General features: G+C 38.4%; 1 protein-coding gene across 1 annotated transcript in view; it reads left to right on the top strand.

Moving 5' to 3' along the window:
* Positions 1-382: 382 nt before the first annotated feature.
* The window catches only part of LOC126373080 (mitogen-activated protein kinase kinase kinase 11), a 72752-nt gene continuing 48411 nt past the window's right edge, over positions 383-24723 (top strand). Inside the window, exon 1 of the mRNA XM_050019062.1 lies at positions 383-1401. Within this exon, the coding sequence (XP_049875019.1) occupies positions 705-1401 (697 nt within the window). The 5' untranslated portion in view covers positions 383-704. The remainder of the gene's footprint in view (positions 1402-24723) is intronic.

Raw genomic sequence — 24723 nt, forward strand, 5'->3', positions numbered from 1 at the left:
TTATGGCGTGGGTTCATGTACCTATTGTCTTAGATTTTTGTATTGTAGTCAAAGAGCAACACGGAGAGGTCTGTGTTGTCCTATGATTGTAGTATGAACTAATTGTAGGTAGATTATTATTTATGATAAATTAGATAATGTAATGTTCAAGAAAATATTGAAAAATGTTATCAACATGTTACATATCGTCTGGGGTTAACGGTTGGCTCATCATATTTACCTGAGGATGTTTTTACTAGACTATACCAGCAGTGGCTGCAACTAGTTGTGGCGCTGCCCACCCCAATAACAATTTTATTTTCTTTTGGTAAGTAATTTAGGTAGTAATTCAAAATTACAACGGGCAACACTGAAATTTAATTGTCAAATTGTCACTGCTGACTTCGTTGTGGTATGGTTGTCATTTCGTCGTTTATCGGAATAGATAAATGAATGAAAAATAATTGTCAAAATTACAACCACCTCGTCCCGTAGTCTCTCGATAGTTATCGCCGCGAGTGTGAAAATTGACGAGTGATCTTCGTCCTAGTGAACGGCCTTATAGAACACCGCCATGATCGATGTCGGAAACAAAGATGGCGGAATAATACGGTGATCATAACCAAACGTGTTTTGTTGTGTGTAGTTATGTGCTGTAGTGGGTGGCGGCCGCAGCAGTGTCGGGCGTGAGCGGTGTGGAGCGCGATGCGGGCGCGGCCGGGGTGATGCCGCCGCGGCCCGCGGCCGGCCGAGCGGCCATGGCGGCCGAGGAAGAACGCCCGCCGCTCAATCTGTTTACGGCCGTGTACGACTATGTGGCGCAGGGGGAGGACGAGCTGTCGCTGCGGCGCGGCGAGATCGTGGAGGTGCTGTCCAAGGACGCCAACATCTCTGGCGATGAGGGTTGGTGGACCGGCAAGATCGGGGACCGTGTCGGTATCTTCCCGGCCGTGTATGTGACGGAGGAGGACCCGCTGGCCGTCAGCTCGGTAATCGGGGACGTGGACCCGCCGCGGGTCTCCTTCTCGGAGCTTAAGCTGGAGGAGGTGATCGGCGTCGGGGGGTTCGGGAAGGTGTACCGCGGATACTGGAACGATGAAGTGGTGGCGGTGAAGGCCGCGCGGCAGGAGGCCAACGATGACATCGAGGTGGTGAAAGACAGTGTGCTGCAGGAGGCCAAGTTATTTTGGATGCTGCAGCATGAGAACATAGTGTCGCTGAAGGGTGTGTGTTTGGAGGAGCCAAACTTGTGTCTAGTGATGGAATACGCGCGCGGCGGGCCGTTGAATCGTGTGCTATCCGGGCGGAAGATCCGGCCTGGTATCCTGGTGGACTGGGCCATCCAGGTGGCTCGCGGCATGGCCTACCTACACGTAGACGCACCTATATCGCTCATACATCGAGATCTGAAAAGTTCCAATGGTGAGTAATGCAAACATTTGGTATTCCTAAACAGCTGATGCTGCAGTCTGTCCGGCTGTCTTAGTCAGATGAAATAGTTGCAGTACACACTTCACATAAACATTTTATCTTTATTAGACTAGACAGAGATATAATCAGCCTTGACAAAGACCAATAACACCGGTCATAATCTATTTCCGGAATCTTGACATTTCAACATTAGATTGATAACACAATTCTAATATCATTTGTAATTTATTTTTGCACTGTATACTCTTTGGTAGGTACCTACTTCTTAGAAGTTTTGTGTTGATTTTCTATGGTCATTTACTAGAAAGCATTTCACATTTGTTTACATTCTAGGAATCAGTGATGACAATGATTATGTTGAACAATTCATGAATTGTTTTGGTTTGAAGTGCACACTTGTTCACATATCTCCCACAGTTAGACAGTTGGCCAGCTTGATACAAGTGAACCATTGACAATACCTAAAAAAATTACCCTTAGGTGCTTAGGTGCTATTCATTGTTCATTGAGCTTAGATAATCTCAGCTTTATATGATCAGCAGTGATACAAATAGGTAGAGCAATTTTTCAATCTATGGTAGTGGGTTAATTCTTATTTAATTTCTAAAGTTCTTATTTACTAAATGTAATATGTTTGTTATCAACCATAATTTCATCTGATATCAAGTCAAGATGTGGCCTAAGTTGGCACTAGATTACCTTGTAAGAAAACCCAGTAATCTGTTACCTAGTAAAGAGGGACTTTGAGTGAGAAATAGTGTGATAAGATGGACATGTGGTGTAAAAGAAGATATAGTGACCAAGATTGTGAAGGGAATGTTAGGTTGGTTTGGACACATAGAGCGGATGAAGGATAATAGTATTGCAAAAGCATTATATAAAACGAAAGTTGATGATAGGGCTGGCAGAGGAAGACCGAGAAGGACTTTCATTGACCAAATTGGAGATGTCTTTAGAAAAGGTTGAATCTAGTCTGAACCGGCGTGCATGTATGAAGCAATTGATGAATGTGGAGGAAGCAAGAGTAGTGTGTCAGGATCAAAGCAAATGGAATTCTAGTGTCTGCTTAACCCTGGTGGGAAATACCTAGGTGTGAGTTTATGAATGTATTTATAAGCTTATGTAGGTTACATTGACCTATAAAATATGTAAAGCACCAAACCAATCAAGTCCAAAGTCCATTCAAATTTGCCCAAGAATTATGTCTGTCCCTTATGCAACACACAACATTGTTCCACCCACAGGTTGTTGTGGTCGCCCACATGATACCACATGAAAAAAATATTGACAATTGAAAGTGATAATCTTAACGTCTCGCTGTCTGCCTTTGATTGATTTCATTATTAAGATAATTATATAAATTATTTATTGCGAAAATTATTTTCGTTATTTTCTATTTCTGATTTCGTAACTGCAAAGTAGGTCATGCTTTGCTGTTATTTGTTTTAAGATTGCTAATAATTTTATTTGCAATCAATTTTAATGTTAATTGCAACTTTTCGTTTTAGTATCATGTTACAAAATAAAAATTGACCTTTGATTTGTTTTTATAATTATTAATCCTTTCTTCACTCACTCTTATGTGGGGTCGGTACAACATGTTTTTCTCTCTCTTTCAGTCTTTATCTCAATGCTCACACTTTAGAGACATATCTCATTGCACATTACTGGATAAATCTTTTTATAATCCGAATTATATAAGAAAAAACTAACTGATTATCCAACATACAACTGAAACAGCTGAGTCTAGAAGCTTAAAATTTTAATTTTGCATTAAGATTCTTCTAATGCATTTTCGGAGGTATGTGACCTAACCTGTATTGGGCTGGTTTTCCCTTCGCGAGTTAAAAGGTCAGACAGGTAGTCGCTTCTGTAAAAAACCGGACCTGTCAAATCTTCAGGATAGGTAAGTGGACCCTGTGAAAAAGGGATAATACTAGGGATATGATAATGATTCTTCTAATGAAGTGAGCACTAAGGGATTTTTGGAAATTCATTCCCTAAGCTAAAAAGGGGATGAAATTTCGTCATTTTTGAAGAAAGAAATTTAAAAACTAATAGACGTGGGACCAGAAGTGCACCTACAGACTCAACCTTTAAGTTTTCCAAGCAGTTAAACCTTATTCAGAGATCTGGTTTGCTGAGAATCGCAATCATTACCGCCGTAATACTTACACTCCTCCAGTTATAGACAGATTTCTCTCAACTTTTTACTGCTAGCATGTATCTGAATGATTTTAGTCCCACTTTTCATACATACCATCGATTTTCAATTAAATAGGTACATTCCAGGTTAAAAAATAAAAATTGAGTTACCTTTTTCTTTACCTAAATTGAAACTAGCGTACGGTCTACTCTGAACCGGCGTGCGTGTACGAAACGATTGATGAATGTGGAGGAAGCAAGGGAAGCGTGTCAGGATCGAAGCAAATGGGTTTCCATAGTCTGCTTATCCCAGTGGGAAATAGGCGTGAGTTTGTGTGTGTATTTAATTTGTTACATTTGCAGTAAATTATCTACTTATAGATATTATTCGACAAATCAATCGCATCAAAAGCATCAATCGACAAAACGACATAATTAATATTTATTGTTTTTTATATATATATCGTCGAATCGATAAAATGACGGTGACAAAATTTTATCACATTGCGTATGGTACCCTTACACATAGCAGTAATACGTCTAATTCGATATCGGTGAAAAAAAAACATCATCATCATCAGCCCATTAACGTCCCCACTGCTGGGGCACGGGCCTTCCCTATGGATGGATAGGGTGATCGGGCCTAAAACCATCACGCGGGCCCAGTGCGGATTGATGGTTATTAACGACTGCTAATGCAGCCGGGACCAACGGCTTAACGTGCCTTCCGAAGCACGGAGGAGCTCGAGATGAAAACTTTTGTTTTTGTGGTCACCCATCCTATGACCGGCCTTTGCGAAAGTTGCTTAACTTCGACAATCGCAGACCGAGCGCGTTTACCGCTGCGCCACCGAGCTCCTTGAAAAACATTATATTATTATTAAATTTCCGTTCAAACGACTAACAAGGACAATAATTATCGTAATATAACGGGCCAAGGATGTTTTTGTTGCAAATCGCGGAACTTTCAGTCCTTTGTGTGACGTCAGGTCACATAACGCAATTGTTTGAACACATGGATTACAATGCACTGGGTTTTACCCAGCAGCGGGACTTGTAATCTTTTTGTTTTATAATGTTTTCAATAGTAATAGTCACATAGAATAACTTGACAGTTTTCGGATAAGTATTTAAAAAATACAGATTTATTTACAGGCTTATTTTATGATCTCTCAAAATATTTTATTTTCTCAAAAAAAAGAAACATTATTTTTCTTCATTAAATTTAAATTTCGCGCGAAAACTGTTGGTCACGTGACATTTTGCCCAGTGACGTCACATTTGAATAAGCAAAGAAACTGTCAAACAGTATAACTTCCTAACTTTATAAGGTTGCCTGGAAGAGATTGCTACTTAGCAATAAGGCCGCCTATTGTACTAATTCTATTTCTCTTTTGTTTTGTATTTTGTTATTTCCTGTTTGTGCAATAAAGTATTTGTTATGTTATGTTATTATTATTATTATTTATGTTAACTTCAAACCTGACAGTTAGCTTTTATTTTGTGAAATGTGACGTCACACGAAGCTCAACCATGGCCGTGTTTCGAGTCTTATTTTGTAATAATAAAAATGATAAAAAATGCTATGGGATAATTATCATTTCCGATATATTTTATATTTTATTGTTACAACTGTCGTATCCAATTATATGCGTGGTGGAGTATGCTTCATACCCCCTCCAGTTGATTGAGGGAAGGCCTGCGCCCAGCAGTGAGACGTATACAGGTTGTTTATGTTATGTTAAACTTAATAATTATTTACCACTAATAGCATTTACGCGTCCATCCGTTACTCACTAACATAATTTTAATTTAAGGTATATTGTATTTCTCTAGTTAAGTGAATTGTATTCTTTTGGAGAAATACATTTATTAAACCATATGTTATGTATAGTAGAAGATCCACGGGAATTAATATGAATTATCTACACTGACCAAATTGAGAATGTCCCTAGAAAAGGCTTAGTACGATCTACTCTGACCCGGCGTGCGTGTATGAAGCGATTGATGAATGTGGAGGAAGCAAGAGAAGTGTGTCAGGATAGAAGCAAATGGAATTCCACAGTCTCTGCTTACCCCGGTGGGAAATTATATTAGGCATGAGTTTATGTGTGTATGTATATCTATAATATTTCATTCTGCTAAGCTTCTGGGCAATAACCCTATTTTTGCATGGTATTTTATTTTTATACTATTTTCCTGTTATTTTAAAAGCAAAACCGCAAATGGTCGGGTGCGAAATAATATTCTCAGGTATTTTCCCGTAACAGGAGAAATTAAGTTGTTTTTGTACCGACACAAATCCTGAAAACCACGTGATATCCCGGTAGGGAAATATCACAAAAATTACTTTGTGATCCCTAGTTTGGTTAGGACATTACAGGCTGATCACCTGATTGTCCGAAAGTAAGATCCGTGCTTCGTAAGGTACGTTAAGCTGTTGGTTCCGACTACTACTTACTGATGTAAGTAGTCGTTACATTCATGTCAGGGGCCTTTGGCGGCTCAATAGTAACCCTGACACCAGGGTTGATGAGGTTGGTAATCCACTTCACAACCCACACGAGAGAAGAAGACGTGATATTATCTATGATCCAAACATGGATTGAAACTCCAGTGGCTTAGAGCCCGAACCGAGATTCGAACCGATAGCACCACGATGTAAGCCACGCGTTCTCCAAACAAAGTTATCACGGATTTTTAATATTAGTGTGGATTAGGCAGCTAAATTACTCAGTCGATTACATAAGATTACTAAATCTTTTAAGGGGCAATGTATACGTTTTTACAATAAGATTCCCATTGACATTCAGAATTTGCCTTTCAACTGTTTTAAGACGGTAGTTAAACAAAAACTTTACAAAAAAGGTTATTATAAAGTTAGTGATTATTTAGAAGATATGAATGCATGGGATTAACTGTCTGAGAACTGATATTAGGCAGCTAAATTACTCAATTGTATAAAAAAAATATGTTATTTTTTTAAAGAACGTCTAGCGCACTGTGCCGAAGTTTTTCCTGCAGCTTGTTTTCCCCGGCTATACAGGTTGTGAGGAGCTGCAGTAGTTTTAGGCGGATGAGACGTTCGTTATGTAAAAATTGACGATTCAAAGTGTAACTATGTTACCTACTGAGTAAAGATATTTTTGAATTTGAATTTGAATTAGGCAGCTAAATTACTCAATTGTATAAAAAAAATATGTTTTTTTTTTTAAATAACGTCTAGGGCCCTGTGCCGAAGTTTTTCTTGCAGCTTCTTTTCCCCGGCTATACAGGTTGTGAGGAACTGCAGTAGTTTTAGGCGGATGAGACGTTCGTTATGTAAATTGACTTAAATTGATTGATTCAAAGTGTAACTATGTTACTCAATAAAGATATTTTTGAATTTGAATTGCTGTCTTCTGTCAATTTAGCAATTGTTTTCTCGTTACTTTTGGCTCTGCCTACCCCGATACGAGATTGTTTGGAAATGTCTGGTGGGAAAATTCCAAGCTCTTGCTATTGGCACTGAGTTCACGCAAATGCGATTAACCTATCGTGTTCACCGCGTTATGACGTAGGTTCTAAGAAAAAACAATGCTGTACTAAGAAGGACTGAATCCCAGGCTTCGTGTAAACAGATCGCGAGATAATCACTGCACTCATAATAACTTAATTGCTAATGTTTATTGAATGATATTTCATAGTTTAGTAATTTCTTCTGTGAACCGGTGTGTGTGTATAAAACGATTAATTAATGTGGAGGAAGCAAGAGAAGTGTGTCAGGATCGAAAAAAATGGAATTCCATAGTCTCTGCTTACTGGGAAATAGGAAATCAGAATCATTTATTCGGCGTGATTATCATAGATAAACTTGTTGCAAGGTGTTATGGCTGAGGAGAAGAAAAGACAAGAAACTGCAACAGCAATATATCTTTTAAATTAATATATATGTCGCAGTCGGATTGTATAATCCGCTGTATTACATTACGGCTAGCTGTTTTCAAAAACAGGGCCGTTGTGTAATGCGGCGGTTCAACGATTAGCCGTACTGTCATTGCGATACGTTCTCCAATAAAGCGGTCCACGTTTAGCCGCATTGTACTACTACTTAAATTGTAGGGTGACCATAATATTTTTTTCTAATTTCACTTGAAAATTATTCTTAAATTCACTATTTACCGACATATTTAACACGTTTTCTTTATTTAATTCACTTGTAACTTCGCTATTTAATAAAACACTTTCTGCATCCAACTACATTGTAGTTGTTATGACAGGCGGCGGCGCCATGAGTGTTAAGAATCGGAACTAAAAACTGTCAAAGAGGCGGCTAATCCCTCGCTTTATTACATTACGGCTAGCCGTGTTGAATGACGCATAGCGACGAATACATTTCGGCGGTTTTTTTACTTAGCCGCATTCAATACAGCTAATCGTTGAACCGCCGCATTACAAAACGGACCTGTTTTTGAAAACAGCTAACTGTAATGTAATAAAGCGGATTATACAATCCGACTGCGACATATACATTACAAGTTATTTAATAACTAGAGGAACACATTTACTATCAGGCATGTTTATCATAATCTAGGCGTGTGTTTATGATGTTGCATATTCGATGTAGCCTTGTTAACCAAACCCACCCCCGAGGGTTAGATATACCTATAGTCCGTTCAAAAATGATCTTCATAAAAGGTAAACAAACCTGTTACTACAAAGAATGTTCGAATTTCACCTAAACTACGCAAAGTATTCTTCTAATAACATCCGTAGCACTCAATAGATGTATGATTTCTTAGCTCAATGTGAAATTAACGTAAAATAATTATTAAAAACACATTTTTTCATGTAAAAACAAAAATCAAACAAAACCTCACACAAAAAAGTTGACATCATAAATTCTTGTTAATCTGTGGCTAGCTGTCAATTTGACGATTAGTGATGAGACATTTCATTCAGGTCAGGAAAACGAGTCAGTTCCGTGAATAACTTAAGTGAGTGTACTGTACTTAATAAGCTGAAATGCGCAGAAAAAATGACTTTCAAAGTAAGTTAGTGTAACCACAAAGAAACATACAATATATATTTTAATATTATCATACAAAATATTCAAACAACCCAAGAGAGTCAGTTCATTTTGATAAAATAACTTGAGCTAAAATCAATTCAGCACTTCACTATTATGCAGTTTGACACAGATAAAAAATATCGGCAGCCATATTTGTTTACCTTTTATGAAGATCATTCTTGAACGGACTATACTTAATACAATAGTTGAAGTTGTCGTTCAACGATTGGTAAACAACAAGCGAGAGAAGTGTGTCAGGATCGAAACAAATGGAATTCCTTAGTCTCTGTTTACTCCGGTGGGAAATAGGCGAGAGTTTATGTTATATGTGGCCTTTTTCACCCAATCTGAGTGTTAGATATACCGATTATAACAATAGTGGCAGTTGTCGTAGCGAGTCCAACTTACTGACAGCCTTGGAGGCTCGCAGTACCACGCTCCGGCGCGGCGGCTTTCGTGCCGGCAAATGTCACTGCCAATTACATAATTTTAACATCGCTGCGTCTTTAAACAATCAAGCTGGCGACTTTTCAAGATTTTTAAAGATTATTAATATAGCGTGTCAGTGACACCGTATCGAATACTGAGGGGCATGATTTAGGTCTCTCTGAGTTAATATAAAATGTAATTTCACGTCACAAAATTCATGATTTCTTTTGTTTTTTAAATTATTTTAGAATACTTATGCGATGGAAAATTACACTCGATATTAATGCAGAATCATGAGGTTGAGCGTTGGGCTCACGATCCGGATGTCCCGAGTTCGGATCCTGGGGACATATTACAAAAAACACTTTGTGGGCCCTGGTGTGGTCAGGACATTGCAGGCTGACCACCCGTTTGTCCGAAAGTAAGATGATCCGTGCTTCGATAAGCTGTTGGTCCCGGTTACTACTTACTGACGAAAGTACGTAATCGACGTCAGGGGCCTTTGGTGGCTCAATAATAACCCAAACATCAGGGTTGAAGTTGGTAATCCGCCTCATAACTTACATGATTGAAGTTGTACTGAACCGTCCCCCTAAAAATTTGTTACGATGTCACTTACACCCCGTACAAGTACGTACAACGCTTGATTCTTACTGTGAGATTTCCTTATCGCTATCGGCCCACTAGGGTCGATCAATTCTGTCAAATATAATACTCACAGACGACGCCCTGAGCCGAGGTTCGCGAAACCAGGCTTGTTATCTTAAATTTTGTACCGGATGAGAGCCCTCGGCGATGCCCATTTGTCCGGCCAAGTAGCTAATGCCACGTGCGGAAAATCCGGAAAATCTGCAATAAGTCTCGGCAAAAATGACTGCGTCAGTTGTATACACTTTGATACCATGTCACATTAACTTTTTTAACAAATTAAACCGTAAGTCTTATTAAATGTCAGATATGATAGTGCGACAGGGTTCTAAAGTGTGTACATGATATTACTCATGACTGTACATATCAACTATGGACAGACAGTGTGATTACCGTCGCGCAATCCGGTTGTGAAAGATCGACGGAGTGACGTCAAAGAAAGTGCTTATTAAAGGTGAACGCGTACCTAGACGCGGCGCGGGAGGCGCACGCGCAGAAGTCGTCGTATTTTGAAAAAATGCGGGTCGTGAGGTGCGGATAGGTGTGTGATGTTGCATACAGTTATGTGCCGCGCAGTAAAAAGTCGCTTATGTAAAAAGAGCTTTATTACCTAGCTTTTAGGCAAATAGGATTAGAGTGCAAGAAATAATTTGATAAAACATGTAGGGTGGTATTAATAAACTAATCTCAGCTGAGACTGCCTTCAAGATCATGCTCAAGTCCTCGTATGAGAACTGACACATTGACATCATCTTGAGGGCAGTCTCGAAGATGAGATTAGTTCATTAATACCACCCGTAGCCAGTGTCCTTACTATTACAGAGTTTTTATTACAGGAACATTCCCACTTTTAGAACATTCCCGGGAAAGACACATCTCTGGTTGCATGCGATTTTATACAAAGATTTATAAAAAGACTTCGGCGCGTGCGGCTCCTGCTGCGCGTCTAGGTGCGTGTTCACCTTAAGTCCAACGGATCTTACAACTAACTTCACACACAAACAAGACACTAATCAAGATCGTATAACACCGATTTTTAGCAGCCTGTTTGGATGAAGTTCTATAGAGCAACAACTTTGGCCGATCACATTTCGCGAATGAAACATGAGCAATATAATGTACCCACTTTAGGACTCTGTCGCACTAACATATTTGACATTTAGTGAGACTTACAGTTCAATTTGTCAAAAAAGTTAATGTGACATGGTACCAAAGTGTATACATATTAATGCTCGGCTCGTGACTGTACATATTAATGCTTGTGACCCAACGTATGACGTGAAGCTGTAATAACATAACATAAACAGTCTATCTACATCCCACAGTTGGGCAAAAACCTCCTGTCAATCACACGGAGCGAATATGGAGCATACTCCAACACGCTTTATGAGGTTGAATTCATGTTTGTATCATGGATAGTTGATATCACATGAGTTCCAGGATCTGTACTTGGTTAATGGCAATAGGATCGGCGTCTATGACATGGGACTACCTACTACTAGGTATAGGAAATAGGTTGTTTCTATTTTAAATGTACATAAGTTTGGGATAGCTGCATATCAAACATACATACATAAACTCACGCCCGTAATCCCTAATGGGGTGGGCAGAGCCACAAGTAATCAAAGACAAGTTGCAGCCACTGTTGATACGATGTCGTAAGCTGGATATGATAAACCTTATGGTGATAAGGGATCAGCCTATCGTCCATAACATTAGTCCATCATGTTAGAGGGCACAATTCCTCTGTTTTTTACGACATGCCCGGGAAGACAAGCAGCATATCAAAGACACTGGATTTTAAACTTGAAAGGTGTTTTTGAAGTTTTTTTTGACATGACTTTATTTAGGTTTGCTTCAAATGTTATTAACTATTTGGCCGGACAAATGGGAAGAGCTGAGGGCTCTCACCCGGTATTTTAGGAGAATAGAACATATTCACCCGTGGTCAATTTGGACTGAACAATATCTGTCTATTTATCAAAATATCGAGACAAGTTATTGACGTGAAAGCTTTAAAATAACGGGCCTTTTACCGTTATGGAGGGTCAAGGTCGAAATAAATAAGGCTTAGTTGACCTGACAAAAGAAATATATTGGGACAAAAATACACACAGCTAGCCCACCAGACCAGTCACCGTGAGGCTTCATTTTACATTAAATTAAGTAAACACTTCCGAATTTCTGTTCAAAGATACACGAGTTGAATTAAATTTTAAATTTGAATTTGGAACATTAAATATTAAAAACCTTATAATGCCCATGGTAAAATGTTATTTATTTTTATTCCTATACTCGACAATCCATACGAAATATATAATTGCGAGGTGCTACGATTTTCTTTTTTGATGTTAAGTGTAGTATAAACGCTACAAATACAGGTGGTATTCAAACTTCGAACGTCGTTCGAGACGTAAAACAAAAGAGGTGTGGAACCAAAATCATTTGATATTGCAAGAAAGGAGTCATCAAGACGGAGATAAGAAAGATAGCATCATAATTCTCACATAAATTAAATACAAGCAAATAGGAAGCAATAGAGCCGTTAAAGTAAATGATATAAGCTTTAAAATATAGGTTCATCTTTAGACTTCCTAATAAAAATATCTGTAAGTTGTCATCAAGATTTCTCAAAGATCTGCCCACTCCCATACGCACAACAGGCGTGATATGCTGTTCTTTTTGTCCTCTCACAACGGCATAATACGATTTATTTACTATTTAAATAACATATGAAATAGAAAGTAGGCAGCGATGAATCATAAGATAAACCAGAGACATGTGATTCACTAATGGACAGGTTCCTGGGTTGGCCTGGCCGCTTGGCCAACCAATTCGGCGATCCATAGCGTAAGATATAAATAAAACAAATTAGGTTATTGTGGTATAACTCTTATGAGTAAGAGACTACAAAATGGATGTTTCGAAACTGTTTTTTCGAGGGTTAGGTCTATCATTCATTGTACAAAATGATCTGTTTTTAGAAAGCTATTTTTTGTGTACATGACTTTTCCGATTCCCAGGCCCCGGGTCCGAATTCCGGTGGGCAAATACCACAAAAATTACTTTGTGATCCCTAGTTTGGTTAGGACATTACAGGCTGATCACCAGATTGTACGAAAGTAAGATGATCCGTGCTTCGGAAGGTACGTTAAGCCGTTGGTCCCGGCTGCATTAGCAATCGTTAATAACTATCAATCCGCACTGGGCCCGCGTGATGGTTTAAGGCCCGATCTCCCTATCCATCCATAGGGAAGGCCCGTGCCCCAGCAGTGGGGACGTTAATAAGCACGGAGGAGCTCGAGATGAAACCCTTTTTTTTGTTCACCCATCCTATGACCGGGTTTACCGCTGCGCCACCGAGCTCCTCCTAATACGTGGTATTATATTATTATCTACTTTTTATGCGCCTTTAACGTATGAGGTTAGCATAGGATACTTTTTATCCCGGTAATCACTTCTTAAGGTGATAGACCGCTCCAAGGAAAGATGCAGGATCTGGCAGGAACGGGTACACCTCCCAAAACCTTTTGTTTCGCCGTCCGAGAGACCTCCGCCAGGTCTTGATTTGCCTTGGCTTACCTGGAAGTCTCTAAATAGACTTCGGACTCAGGTGGGCCGAACTAAGGACAATTTGTTCAGGTGGGGTTTCTCGGATGGCTCGGATTTAAAGTGCAAGTGCGGCACTGTTCCCCAAACGATGGAACATCTTACATCGTGTCCAGCATGCCCGAACACCTGTACGCAGGAGGATCTGATGAGCGCTGCAGATAGCGCCATACTTGTTGCCAAGTTTTGGGCCGATACAATTTAGTTTGCCATCGACACCATAAGAAGAAGAAGGTGATAGAAAGGGGGGTGAAAAAAACCCGTACCGTACAGTAATCGAAGGTCTTAAATGGGTAATTTCCAACTAGTCAAATCAGTTACTTTTTACTAAACGTCAGAACACGAAATTACTATGGAATTTGTATGAAAAAGCACATTATGACGTCATAGAAAAACGTGACAAAATGTCGCACTTATTATTACATTTTTCTTTATTAAAATTCATAAATAAGTTAAATATAACAATAAAAACGTTTTTGTCATCTTTAGATCTGTCTTTATTTAGTAAACAGAATTTTATAATTTATCTTTTGAGATGGGAAACTATCCAATTATAAGTAATAGCGTTATTACAGCTGGCGGCCATCTGCAAATGTCGCTGCCAATTACATCATTTTCAGCCCAGTAGCTTGTATCAGCACTTTCATTAAAACACGACGATTATTAATTAAAAAATGGGGCCAATCGATCGACTGAACGTGAATCGAGGTAGACGCTTTTGTTTTTTAATGTCTCCACTTGGTATTTCTGTTAAAGACTGGATTTCTGACTAAAATACTTGCGCACGCACGCAAATGTATATCCTGTAAGACAAAAATAAAAAAGAACATTTAATATTTAACATAGTATGCTAACAATATCTTTTTTTTTGTTTCAGGTAAGCACTCATCACTTAACTGGATTGATTGAGTTGAAAACGGTTAGTATAGAATTTATTGTTCATTAACTGTGTCGTAAAAGGTGTACGAAAAAATGCGGAATTTTTAACTTTAGGACGTATTAGAAAAGTTTCTTAATGATTAAACGAACTTACCAGTAAGTGAAGTTCTATCATAATTATACGAAGTGCCTCGTCCGAAGAGATTAGTAACCTGAAAAGCTTAAATCATATGTAGTTACACGTATGTGGCACCACTCATGCACTGTCTAGTTGAGATAAGTATTGTATTTTTTTTATTTTTTTTTTAATGTGGGTATTCCTTTCCTAGTTTCCCCGCCAACTATCATCGGCTGTCATTAAGTTCAGAGTTATGAAACCCAATGTTCATTGACATTTTAGTAGCAATTATGGGCACTAGATAGGGTGGGCGGGTGTTACTAATCTCTTCGGACGAGGCACTTCGTATAATTATGATAGAACTTCACTTACTGGTAAGTTCGTTTAATCATTAATTATACTCGTGCCTCGTCCTCGAGATTAGTAACCTGAAAAGCTTAAATCATATGTAGACTTTGAGAGTCTGCGAAGGAAATGTCAATGAAAGCCTATATTCTGTAAACAATTACTAAGAAATGTTTATTGAATAGTTACAATCAAGTTTATAATCTATGATAATACTTATGTGTATACATCTAAACTATAATAGTCAAAACTATTTTAAGATAGCTGAATCAACATAGTATCATTTTAATCAGATTACATAATATGGCTAATTGTTGAGGATTGCGTTTGCGAATGCGGTTTCTTCGGAATTCAGCACTGTTCTATTGTAGAATTTACCAAAAACTCTAGAGCTACCGCTCCACCCTGCCGTCTTTCTGATCAGGTCCACAGACATACCGGTGCTGCGAGCCTTGGAGGTGGATGCGTGTCGCGTGCTGTGTGCGGTAAAGATTGAAACGTCTATCCCACTATCCTTTAATATAGATTTCACCCAGCGATTCAGTGACTGTGAAGTTATGGGTTTGAATGGCTTTCTGAAGCTAATAAATAGGCTGTTATTAATCCCCCTGTTTTGTTTGGTTTTATCTAAATAAGCAAGTAGTGTTTTAGAAGGACATATTTCGGGTTTTTCCAAGAAAAAGGGTAATGTTAGCACCGGTTGACTTGTTCCAGGTCTTGATGTTTTTATATGTGCCGGTATCTTTATTAAGATTTTTGTTTCTAATATTTCTATATCGTTAACGTTAATTTTGGCTAATGTTTGCATACGATGTGCAGTTGTAAGGGCAATTAGTACTGCGCATTTCTTAGTTAGGGTTTCCAATGGCAAAGTTTCATTGGGGTATTTTTGGCCTAACAGATCTAACACAGCAGATGTGTCCCACGTAATGTTGTATTTGGGTTGAGGGGGGCGAAGCCTAAATATTCCTTTAAAAAATCGTGAAATTCTATCGTCTTTAGCCATGTATGGACCAAGAATTAATGACATAGCCGAACGGTATGAGTTTAATGTACCATATTGACTACCGTGATTGTATGCCTCGGTTAAAAAGTATAGGACAGTTGGGATTGACGCTTCGTAGAGATTTATCTTATTTGTCAGACAGAAATTAAACCACTTCTTAAGGGCCACGTCATATTGCTTGAGGGAATTTTCAGAGAGTGACGCGATCATGATGTCTACAGTGGAGGGTGGTATGCTGCGTCGCAGTAGCGCTGTCCGCACAACACTCCGGCAACCAGGGTAAGATTCGCCTGTATGTTGCGGGTGCTGGAATTGGATACAATAACATTCTCATTAGGTTCAAACTCTATTGGTTTTGATATGAGGAGACGATGGTACAGAGGGTACCATGGTTGAGTGGGCCATTTCGGCACGACCACGATACCCCTTGCTCTATCTGAAATTATTTTTCGCAGCGTTTTGAGTACAATAGCGAATGGCGGGAAAGCATAAAAGTGAAATCCTGACCAGTTTGTGGTAAAGGAATTGACAGCAAATGCGTCAGGATCACGATGCCATGACATATATTTTTTACATTTTGTATTAATTCTACTTGCAAAAATATCTATTTCTGGTTGGCCGAAACTGCAAGTGATGCTTTGAAATGCTTTATTTGATAAAGTCCATTCCACGTCCGGGTGGACTCTTCGCGACTCAGCATCAGCAATTTCATTGTCCGAAGACTTTATGTAGGATGCGTATATGAAAATATTGCGATCCTCGCACCACTGCCAAATGTCTTTAGCTACCTTAGAGAGATGCGGGAATTGAATCCCACCCATGCGATTGATATACGCGATTGCAGTTGAATTATCAACCCGTAAAAGAATCTGACAGTTACTAAGATTTTTAGCAAATATCTTAAGGCCGAAGAATGCTGCCAATAGCTCTAGATGATTTATATGCTTTCCGCGCTCCTCCTGCGACCACATGCCGCTGGCAGTATCGTTGCCACAGGCAGCCCCCCACCCGGTAGTTGAGGCGTCAGTATAGATTTCTGTATGGTAATTATCTATCCTGATTTGCCGTACAGAAGTGTCGATAGCCCTTATCCACCATGAAAAATCATTATGCAAAGTGTTGGGTATGATCATGTAGCTATCATAATCAGCGTGATCCTTTAGATTCAAGAACTTACACCGTTCAAATTCTTTTGTATAGAGCATACCATACTCTATTGCCGGGCAAGCAGAAATTAATAAACCTACTAATTGTGCAAATTTCCTAATTTTACACCTTTTGGTTTTCATGTTGTTTATTAATTCGGTTTTGATTCGAGTTGCCTTATCTTTCGGCAATGATACTTGAAATTTTTGAGAGTCAATTATATACCCTAAAAATTTGCAAGTCTGTGAAGGAATGAGAGCGCTTTTCTCCTCATTTATAATGAAACCCAGACTAGTCAATAATTTTGTCGTAATCGAAATATTAGTTAAACACTCTTTGTGGTTTTCCCCTAATAGGAATATGTCGTCTAAATAGACAGTAGACAAATAACCGCATAGCCGGAGCAATTTAACTATCGGTTTTATGATCTTAGTGAAGATATAGGGAGCAGTATTTAAACCAAATGGAAGGACATTAAATTCATAGATCCTACCTAAGTACATGAAGCGCAAGTATTTCCGCGAATGTTTATGAATATTGATTAGCAAATAAGCATCTTTTAAGTCCAGGTTAGCCATAAAACATTCTCTAGAGACAAGTTTGATTGCGGTACGTAAATCCTCGAGTTTGAAATGATCGGTGTTGATAAATTTGTTAAGATTTTTGAGATTCAGAATGAAACGCATCTTTCCATTTGGTTTAGGTCGTAAAAATATGCTTGAAAGAAATTGTCCCTTACAAGGTTTGCATTCCGATATTGCGCCGATTGTTATTAAATTTTGAATTGCTTCGTCGAAGTGCCTTCTTTCAGTACCAGAATAATTTAGAGTTCTAGGAGGACAGTCTTGAACGACAGGACTTGTAAAATTAATTTTGTAGCCGTCTATCCAGGATAGTATAGTTTTATCGTTAGTTAATAAAGCCCACTGTTTGTGAAAGAGATGTAACTGACCGGCGTACTTTACCGGATTTAGCGCCTCTGGTTCTGTTTCGGCTGATTGTACGATGGCTTGGACGAGCTGGCGTGCGGCCCAGTTCGAGTGTATCGGTGTGCTGGGCCCGGCGCTTGCGGGGGAGCTGCTTCGCGACCGCGCGGCGCTCCTTGCTGCTGCTGCTGCTGCTTCCGAGCTGGTGCCGGGCTCTTCCAGTTTAAATTTCCGGTCGACACCGGTGCCTTTGGTTTCGGTGGAGGTTTAGTCTTGAGCTCGGTTCCAGATTTGGTTACCGCTTTAGCAGATTTTAGAGTCTCTGCGAGGTCTTCCCCAAACAAGGTCTTATCAATTTTCGTGTTAACGAGGTGTTCCTTAAGTTATCTTTTTATTGTATATATATATATATATATATATTTTCTATATTCTATATTCTATATATATATATATATATATATTTTCTCTCAACCAACACCTTTATAACAGAACCTGTCATCATAGTAATATTATTTATTTAGATTTGAATAAGTTTATTCGAAATTGTATAATAACGACAGATAGAATATATCTATCTAAGTACTTTAAAAAAATTATATGTTCAGTACTAGTTTTTTATATTACAGACACTTCTGCCAGACCAGGCAGTAAACTTATTGACTGTACTGTCTTTTACAGTACAAAACTTTTTATTGACGGTAGTCAGCCATGTACCACGAATGGTACTTCATCTTTAAACTAGACAATAAGACAAAAGAGAAGCTTGGAATATTAAAACTAGTTCACCAAAATATTCAAGGCTTCTCTGGCAAAGAATTGGACATAGAATTATTTTTAGAGACATTTTTTATTGACATTTTATGTATTACTGAGCATTGGTTTAAGGATTATGAATTGTTATTCGGTTTTGAAAATTATCATTTGGCTAGCGCTTTCTGTCGAAAGATCAAAATACGTGGTGGCTCCCTTATTTTTATCAGAAATAGTTTAAAATATAAAGAACGCAAAGATATTACTGGACTTTCGATAGAGGGCACTATGGAGATTTCATGTATAGAAACAGAGAAACATATTGTTGTAGCCGTATACAGACCCCCATACAGTGCTAACTTCACAGTTTTTGAATCAGTGATGGAAAATGTACTGAAGGTCATATCTAAAAGTAATAAAGCCATTATAGTGTGTGGAGATTTTAACGTTGATTTATATGAAGTAGATTCAATTACAACTAGATTTCTAAGTTTGTTTACATCTTTTAACCTTGTTAATATATTTATGGAGCCAACTAGAATTACAGAAACAACTGCCTCATGTTTAGATAACGTTTTTTGCAATTGTGACTTTCAAGACAACAGTATCCTTAACTGTTTTAAGTCAGATCACAGTGGGCAGCTGGTCAGTTTTCCAGTACTTAAAAATGTTCAGAAAATTAAATTTCGTACACGACCCATCACTGATACTCGGATAGAGAAATATCGAAATAGTCTTATAAGTAACTTACCTTGTCCAAACTTTGATACAGACAATCCTGACGATTTTTACAGGGATTTCTTTACTATTATCCATAAAGAATTTGAAAATAATTTTCCTCAAAAGGTAGTTACCAACAGTCAATCATTCAAGTTCAGTGACTGGGCTACCGTAGGCATTCGCAAAAGTAGAAATACTCTTTATTCTTTATATGAGGAAAAAACGTATACACACACTGATAGTTTTAAAAGCTACGTCAAAAATTATTCTAAAATATTTCGAAGAGTGTGTTATACAGCCAAACAGATGCATATTAGTAGTAAAATAAAGACCGCGGATAATAAAATAAAGGCAGTTTGGCAAGTAATAAATAGCGAAACAAAGGCTTCGAAACCGCGTGAATTAGAATATAATATAGAATCGAGCACTGGGTTAGTTAAACAAGATAAAGATGTAGCTGAAGTTTTTGATAAATTCTTTACGAACATCCCTGTAAAAACTACAGAATCTCTCAGGTCCTCTCCTGTTCAAGCTGATATATTGTTGAAAAGTAATGTTACTGCTTGCACTGAATTATTTGATTTCAAACGCGTTGATCCGAGTAGTATTGTTAAAGTATTCAAACAGCTGAAACTTAAAACCTCGAAAGATTTATGGGGATTGTCTGTCAAATTGATGAGCTCTGTTATTGATATCTTAGCACCATATCTAGCTTACATTTTTAATATGAGTGTTGAAAATAGCACTTTTCCAAATTTAATGAAAATCAGTAAAGTTATACCTCTTTTTAAATCGGGCACAAAATCAGACCCCACGAATTATAGACCGGTTTCTATTCTACCAGTACTTAGTAAAATTTTCGAGAAAATTATTCTCGACCAACTGCTATGTCATTTTAATTTAAATAACTTACTTCACAGCCAGCAGTTTGGTTTTACTAAGGGTCGGTCTACAACAGACGCGAGTGTCACATTTGTTCGACACATTTTCGATGCTTGGGAGAAGTCGCAGAATGCCGTAGGAGTATTCTGTGACTTGTCTAAGGCATTCGACTGCGTGGATCACGAGACCTTGCTTTTGAAATTGAGGCACTATGGATTAAATAATGGAGCTCTCAGTTTGTTAAATTCATATCTAGGTGATAGGATACAAAAGGTACAAATCAATAGTACGACTTCTTCGGGCTCTCATGTTCAAATGGGAGTTCCTCAAGGATCCATTTTGGGGCCGTTCCTTTTTTTAGTGTACATAAATGATTTACCTTATGTAGTACAGAACCAAGCTGACATTGTACTGTTCGCGGATGATACTTCTCTTATATTTAAAATCGATAGAAAGTTAGAGGAACTTGACGAAGCAAACAGCGCTGTGTCGCAGGTTCTAAGCTGGTTTACAGTAAATAACCTAGTTCTAAATGCTAAGAAAACGAAGTGTATTAAATTTGTTCTACCAAACGTAAAGAAAGTAAATAATAACATTAAAATTAACGACGAGAAACTAGATTTTGTTGAACACACCGTTTTCTTAGGAATTACTGTAGATTCAAAACTTCAGTGGGGCCCACATATTGTATCACTAGCGGGCAAGCTAAGTTCAGCAGCATATGCCGTCAGAAGAATCCGACAACTCACAGATGTACCCACTGCTAGACTTGTCTACTTCAGCTACTTCCACAGCATAATGTCTTACGGTATTTTATTGTGGGGTCGAGCCGCTGATGTAGAAACTATTTTCATTATTCAAAAAAGGGCAGTTCGCGCTATTTATAATCTGCGTTGTCGGGACTCTTTAAGGGAGCTGTTTAAAGAAATAAATATACTGACGGTCGCAAGTCAATATATTTATGAAAACATTATGTATGTGCGTAAAAATGTATCTCTCCTTCCGAGAAACTGTGAAAGGCATACTTACAATACAAGGAATAAAAATAAAATTGTTGTTCAAAATTCTAGATTAAGTAAATTAAATTCATCTTTTTTGGGGTTATGTATACGTTTTTACAATAAAATACCAGATAATATTTTAAATTTGTCAGAGAACAAATTTAAAGCTCACGTGAAGCTTACTTTATGTAAAAAAGCCTATTATAAGATTAATGATTACCTAAATGATAAAAATGTCTGGTATTGAATGTGTTCCTCTAGTTATTAAATAACTTGTAATGTACCCTCATTGATTTAAAAGATGTGTTGCTGTTGCAGTTTCTTGTCATTTCTTCTCCTCAGCCATAACACCTTGCGAAATGACGTAAATTCAAAAATGTTACATTGACCTTCAACAAGTTTATCCATGATAATTACGTTGAATAAATGATTCTGATTCTGATTCTGATTGAAAAGATAGCGAAATTACGCCTAGTAACTGATTCGGCGTGTTGTATATCGCAAAGGATGCGACAGACATCCATAAGCTGTTTCGATCGGGAGCTGTCTTTATCTTTGGACTCGAGTTCTTTACTGAGTATTGTAGCTAGGCCGGAAATTGCAGCAGCCAGCTGTTTTTGTCGAAGTTCTATCCCTTTGTCTCTTTTCATGACTGTTTCTGTTACAGCAGCTTTAATTTCGGGATTCATAGAAGGAGCACCGATTTTAATGCTGTTAGCTGGTATTAAATATTTATCATTGAGTTCTTTACGTGATTCTTTTGTCAGTCCAGCTGTTGCTACATGCTGAAGTCTAGACGCGAGCTCTGAGTGTATATCTTTCCCATACACCACTGTCGCGGAAGGATCGGCACCGAGAATTTCGAGGAGTTCAGTGTCTGAAGCCTCTGGAATTGGGTCCTCAGTGAGCCCTACTTCGGTTGCTGATGAAGTACTTTCATTAGTAGCTTCAGCTACTGTTGTCTCTGTGTCGGTATTTGTCACCAGAGTTTCTTCGTTTGGACTATCTGATTCTATTTGTGAATTATCCTTTATATCTTCAGCTGAAACGAAACCATTACCATATAGGTAAGTAATTGTGTGCTAGCGAAACAGTCCCACAAACTGCTCTGATTAGCGAAAAACAACATACGGGTCTGTCCCAAAGACAGCCCTGATCATGATAGTAGTGGCCGCGAAACAGTCCCAAAAACTGTTCTGATTGGCCTTACATAAGTAGCTATAGCCGTTATTAGTACACATTTATAAGAAATTCGACGTTTAGTTTCACCTAAGGTTTGTATAGAAATGATGGAAATCCTAGGTATTAATTACAACTTAAGTAATTGTCGTTGAGAAAACGATTTATTACATATGAAATGTAAATCACTATTAACTTATATAAAAGTGTCGCGCGCGATTCACTAGTTGACGTAAACAAGGTACATACCTGTATTTTTGTAGCTTGTGTCCCGAGAAGACGAGCGAGAACGGTCCTTGTCTCGTAAGGGTGAACGAGAACGGTCTCTGTCTCGCGATGAAGAACGTGAACAGCTGTCCTTCTTTTTGTGTTTACGAGACCGTTTGCGATCCAACTCACGTTGAAGTTTTTTATTTTTCCACCTAAGAAATTCTAATTCCATGTCGTCCCCGCGTTTCTTTTTAGGCATTGCACTGAAAAGACTACACTTTACTTGTCGTAAACGCGAATAAATTCCAAGAAACGAATATTTTAACAAAACAAGTGTCGAGTGGTTGCGCACTGCACTGTGAATGACAGCCGATGATAGTTGGCGGGGAAACTAGGAAAGGAATACCCACATTAAAAAAAAAATAAAAAAAATACAATACTTATCTCAACTAGACAGTGCATGAGTGGTGCCACATACGTGTAACTACATATGATTTAAGCTTTTCAGGTTACTAATCTCGAGGACGAGGCACGAGTATAATTGCTTGTTTTTGCTATACCCTCCCGGGTCGATATGTATAACAACTTTTTATCGTATGGTGTGCAATAAAACTTTGACTTTGACTTTTAAAATAAAGTACAAAAATAACATCTCTCTCTCTATTTAAGAGCTGCGCTCTTGTCGGTGGAGTAATCGCCATTCCTCTCTTCTTCCCGCCAAAACCTTCACCTCCCGATACGACACGACCTGCACCTTCTCTTTTATTAACATAACATCATTTAAGAATAATGATTTACCAAGCTTTTGTACGTCTGTCGCCACACCCCGGATACTCCATATAAAATCTTCGAGACAGACAGTCTGCATGCTCCCCCTTACTCTTTAGCGTTTAAAACTAAAGTAAGACCCGCAGGGGGTGAGGGTGGCGCCCGCTGCGAATTAGAGCGGGGCGAAAAGTTACCGTTCTATAACATACATAACATAAACAGCCTATATACGTCCCACTGCTGAGGCCTCCCCTCAATCAACCGGAGGGGGTATGGAGCATACTCTATCACGCTGCGCTGCGGGTTGGTGGAGGTGTTTTTTTTTACGGCTAATAGCCGGGACCAACGGCTTAACGCGCCCTCCGAAGCACGGAAGCATCTTACTTTTTACTAGACCACGGAGGCTGTGAAATTATGAAGGACGTGGGTTCCTAATTTAACAGTTAGCTAGACCGTTTAAGTGATTGTCAGTTGCGTGTTTCAAATATGTACACGCCTATTTCCCATTGGGGTAGGCAGCTACTACTGATGACCACGATTCTGCAAAAGTGGTGTGCAATTTTCTCTTTATACACTCTCATTAAAATCTGCATGCATGCTAGCCGATATAGAGTACTTCGGCCTTCCAACACAACCATCTTACTTTTTCGGACAATCAAGTGATTCAAGCCTGAAAAGTCCTTCCCAAAGAAAGGACAGTTTCACAAACTGATTTCGACAATGTCCCCATCGGGAATCGAACCCGGACCTCCAGATCGTAAGATAACGCTCTAACCACTAGGCCACGGAGGCTGTGTTCTAACAACCAAAATAATAAAATGGTCGATTTATAAAATTTAAATAGAATTATTATTCAAAAAGCAGTTAACCTTCATGAGACATATCAAGTGGAATTTTCCGTCGCAATGGAACTGAAAATAATTTAAAAAAACACTAAAATTTTCATGAATTTTCCGACAGGGAAATGCATTTGATATCAAGTCACAATCATGGTCTGAATCATCACCCTTAGTATTCGTTACGATGTCACTAACACCCTGTATACTTAACCAGCTGTTAGCCTAGAGTTCGGTTGCGTGAAACTCTAGCATTAAAAAAACTATACATAGAAGTTTAACACAAACTTTGCCACCCCTTTTTACCTCTTTAGGGGTTGAATTTTGCATAATCCCTTCTCAGTGAGCACCGACCTAAAATTTGTGACTCCTAGCATTTGTAGTTCCTGAGATTTCAAGATGAGTGAGTCAGTCAGTGAGTGAGTGACCTTTTGCTTTATACACTTCTCATCAAAAAAATCGAAACACCTTGCAAGTTTACGTTTTGTCAGGATTATCAGAAAAATGTGTACATTTAGGAATAAATGTTAAATGTCGTTTAATAGTGAGTAATATGAGCTTATCAAATCTTAATGTTAATGTTCTAAATTTAAATGAATTTTTCATAGGTTTCGTATTTTGTTAAATGAGTCATTTTTATTCCGTATGGAGTATAAAGGAAATGGA

The sequence above is a fragment of the Pectinophora gossypiella genome, chromosome 15, assembly GCF_024362695.1.
Source record: "Pectinophora gossypiella chromosome 15, ilPecGoss1.1, whole genome shotgun sequence".
NCBI lineage: Eukaryota > Metazoa > Arthropoda > Insecta > Lepidoptera > Gelechiidae > Pectinophora > Pectinophora gossypiella.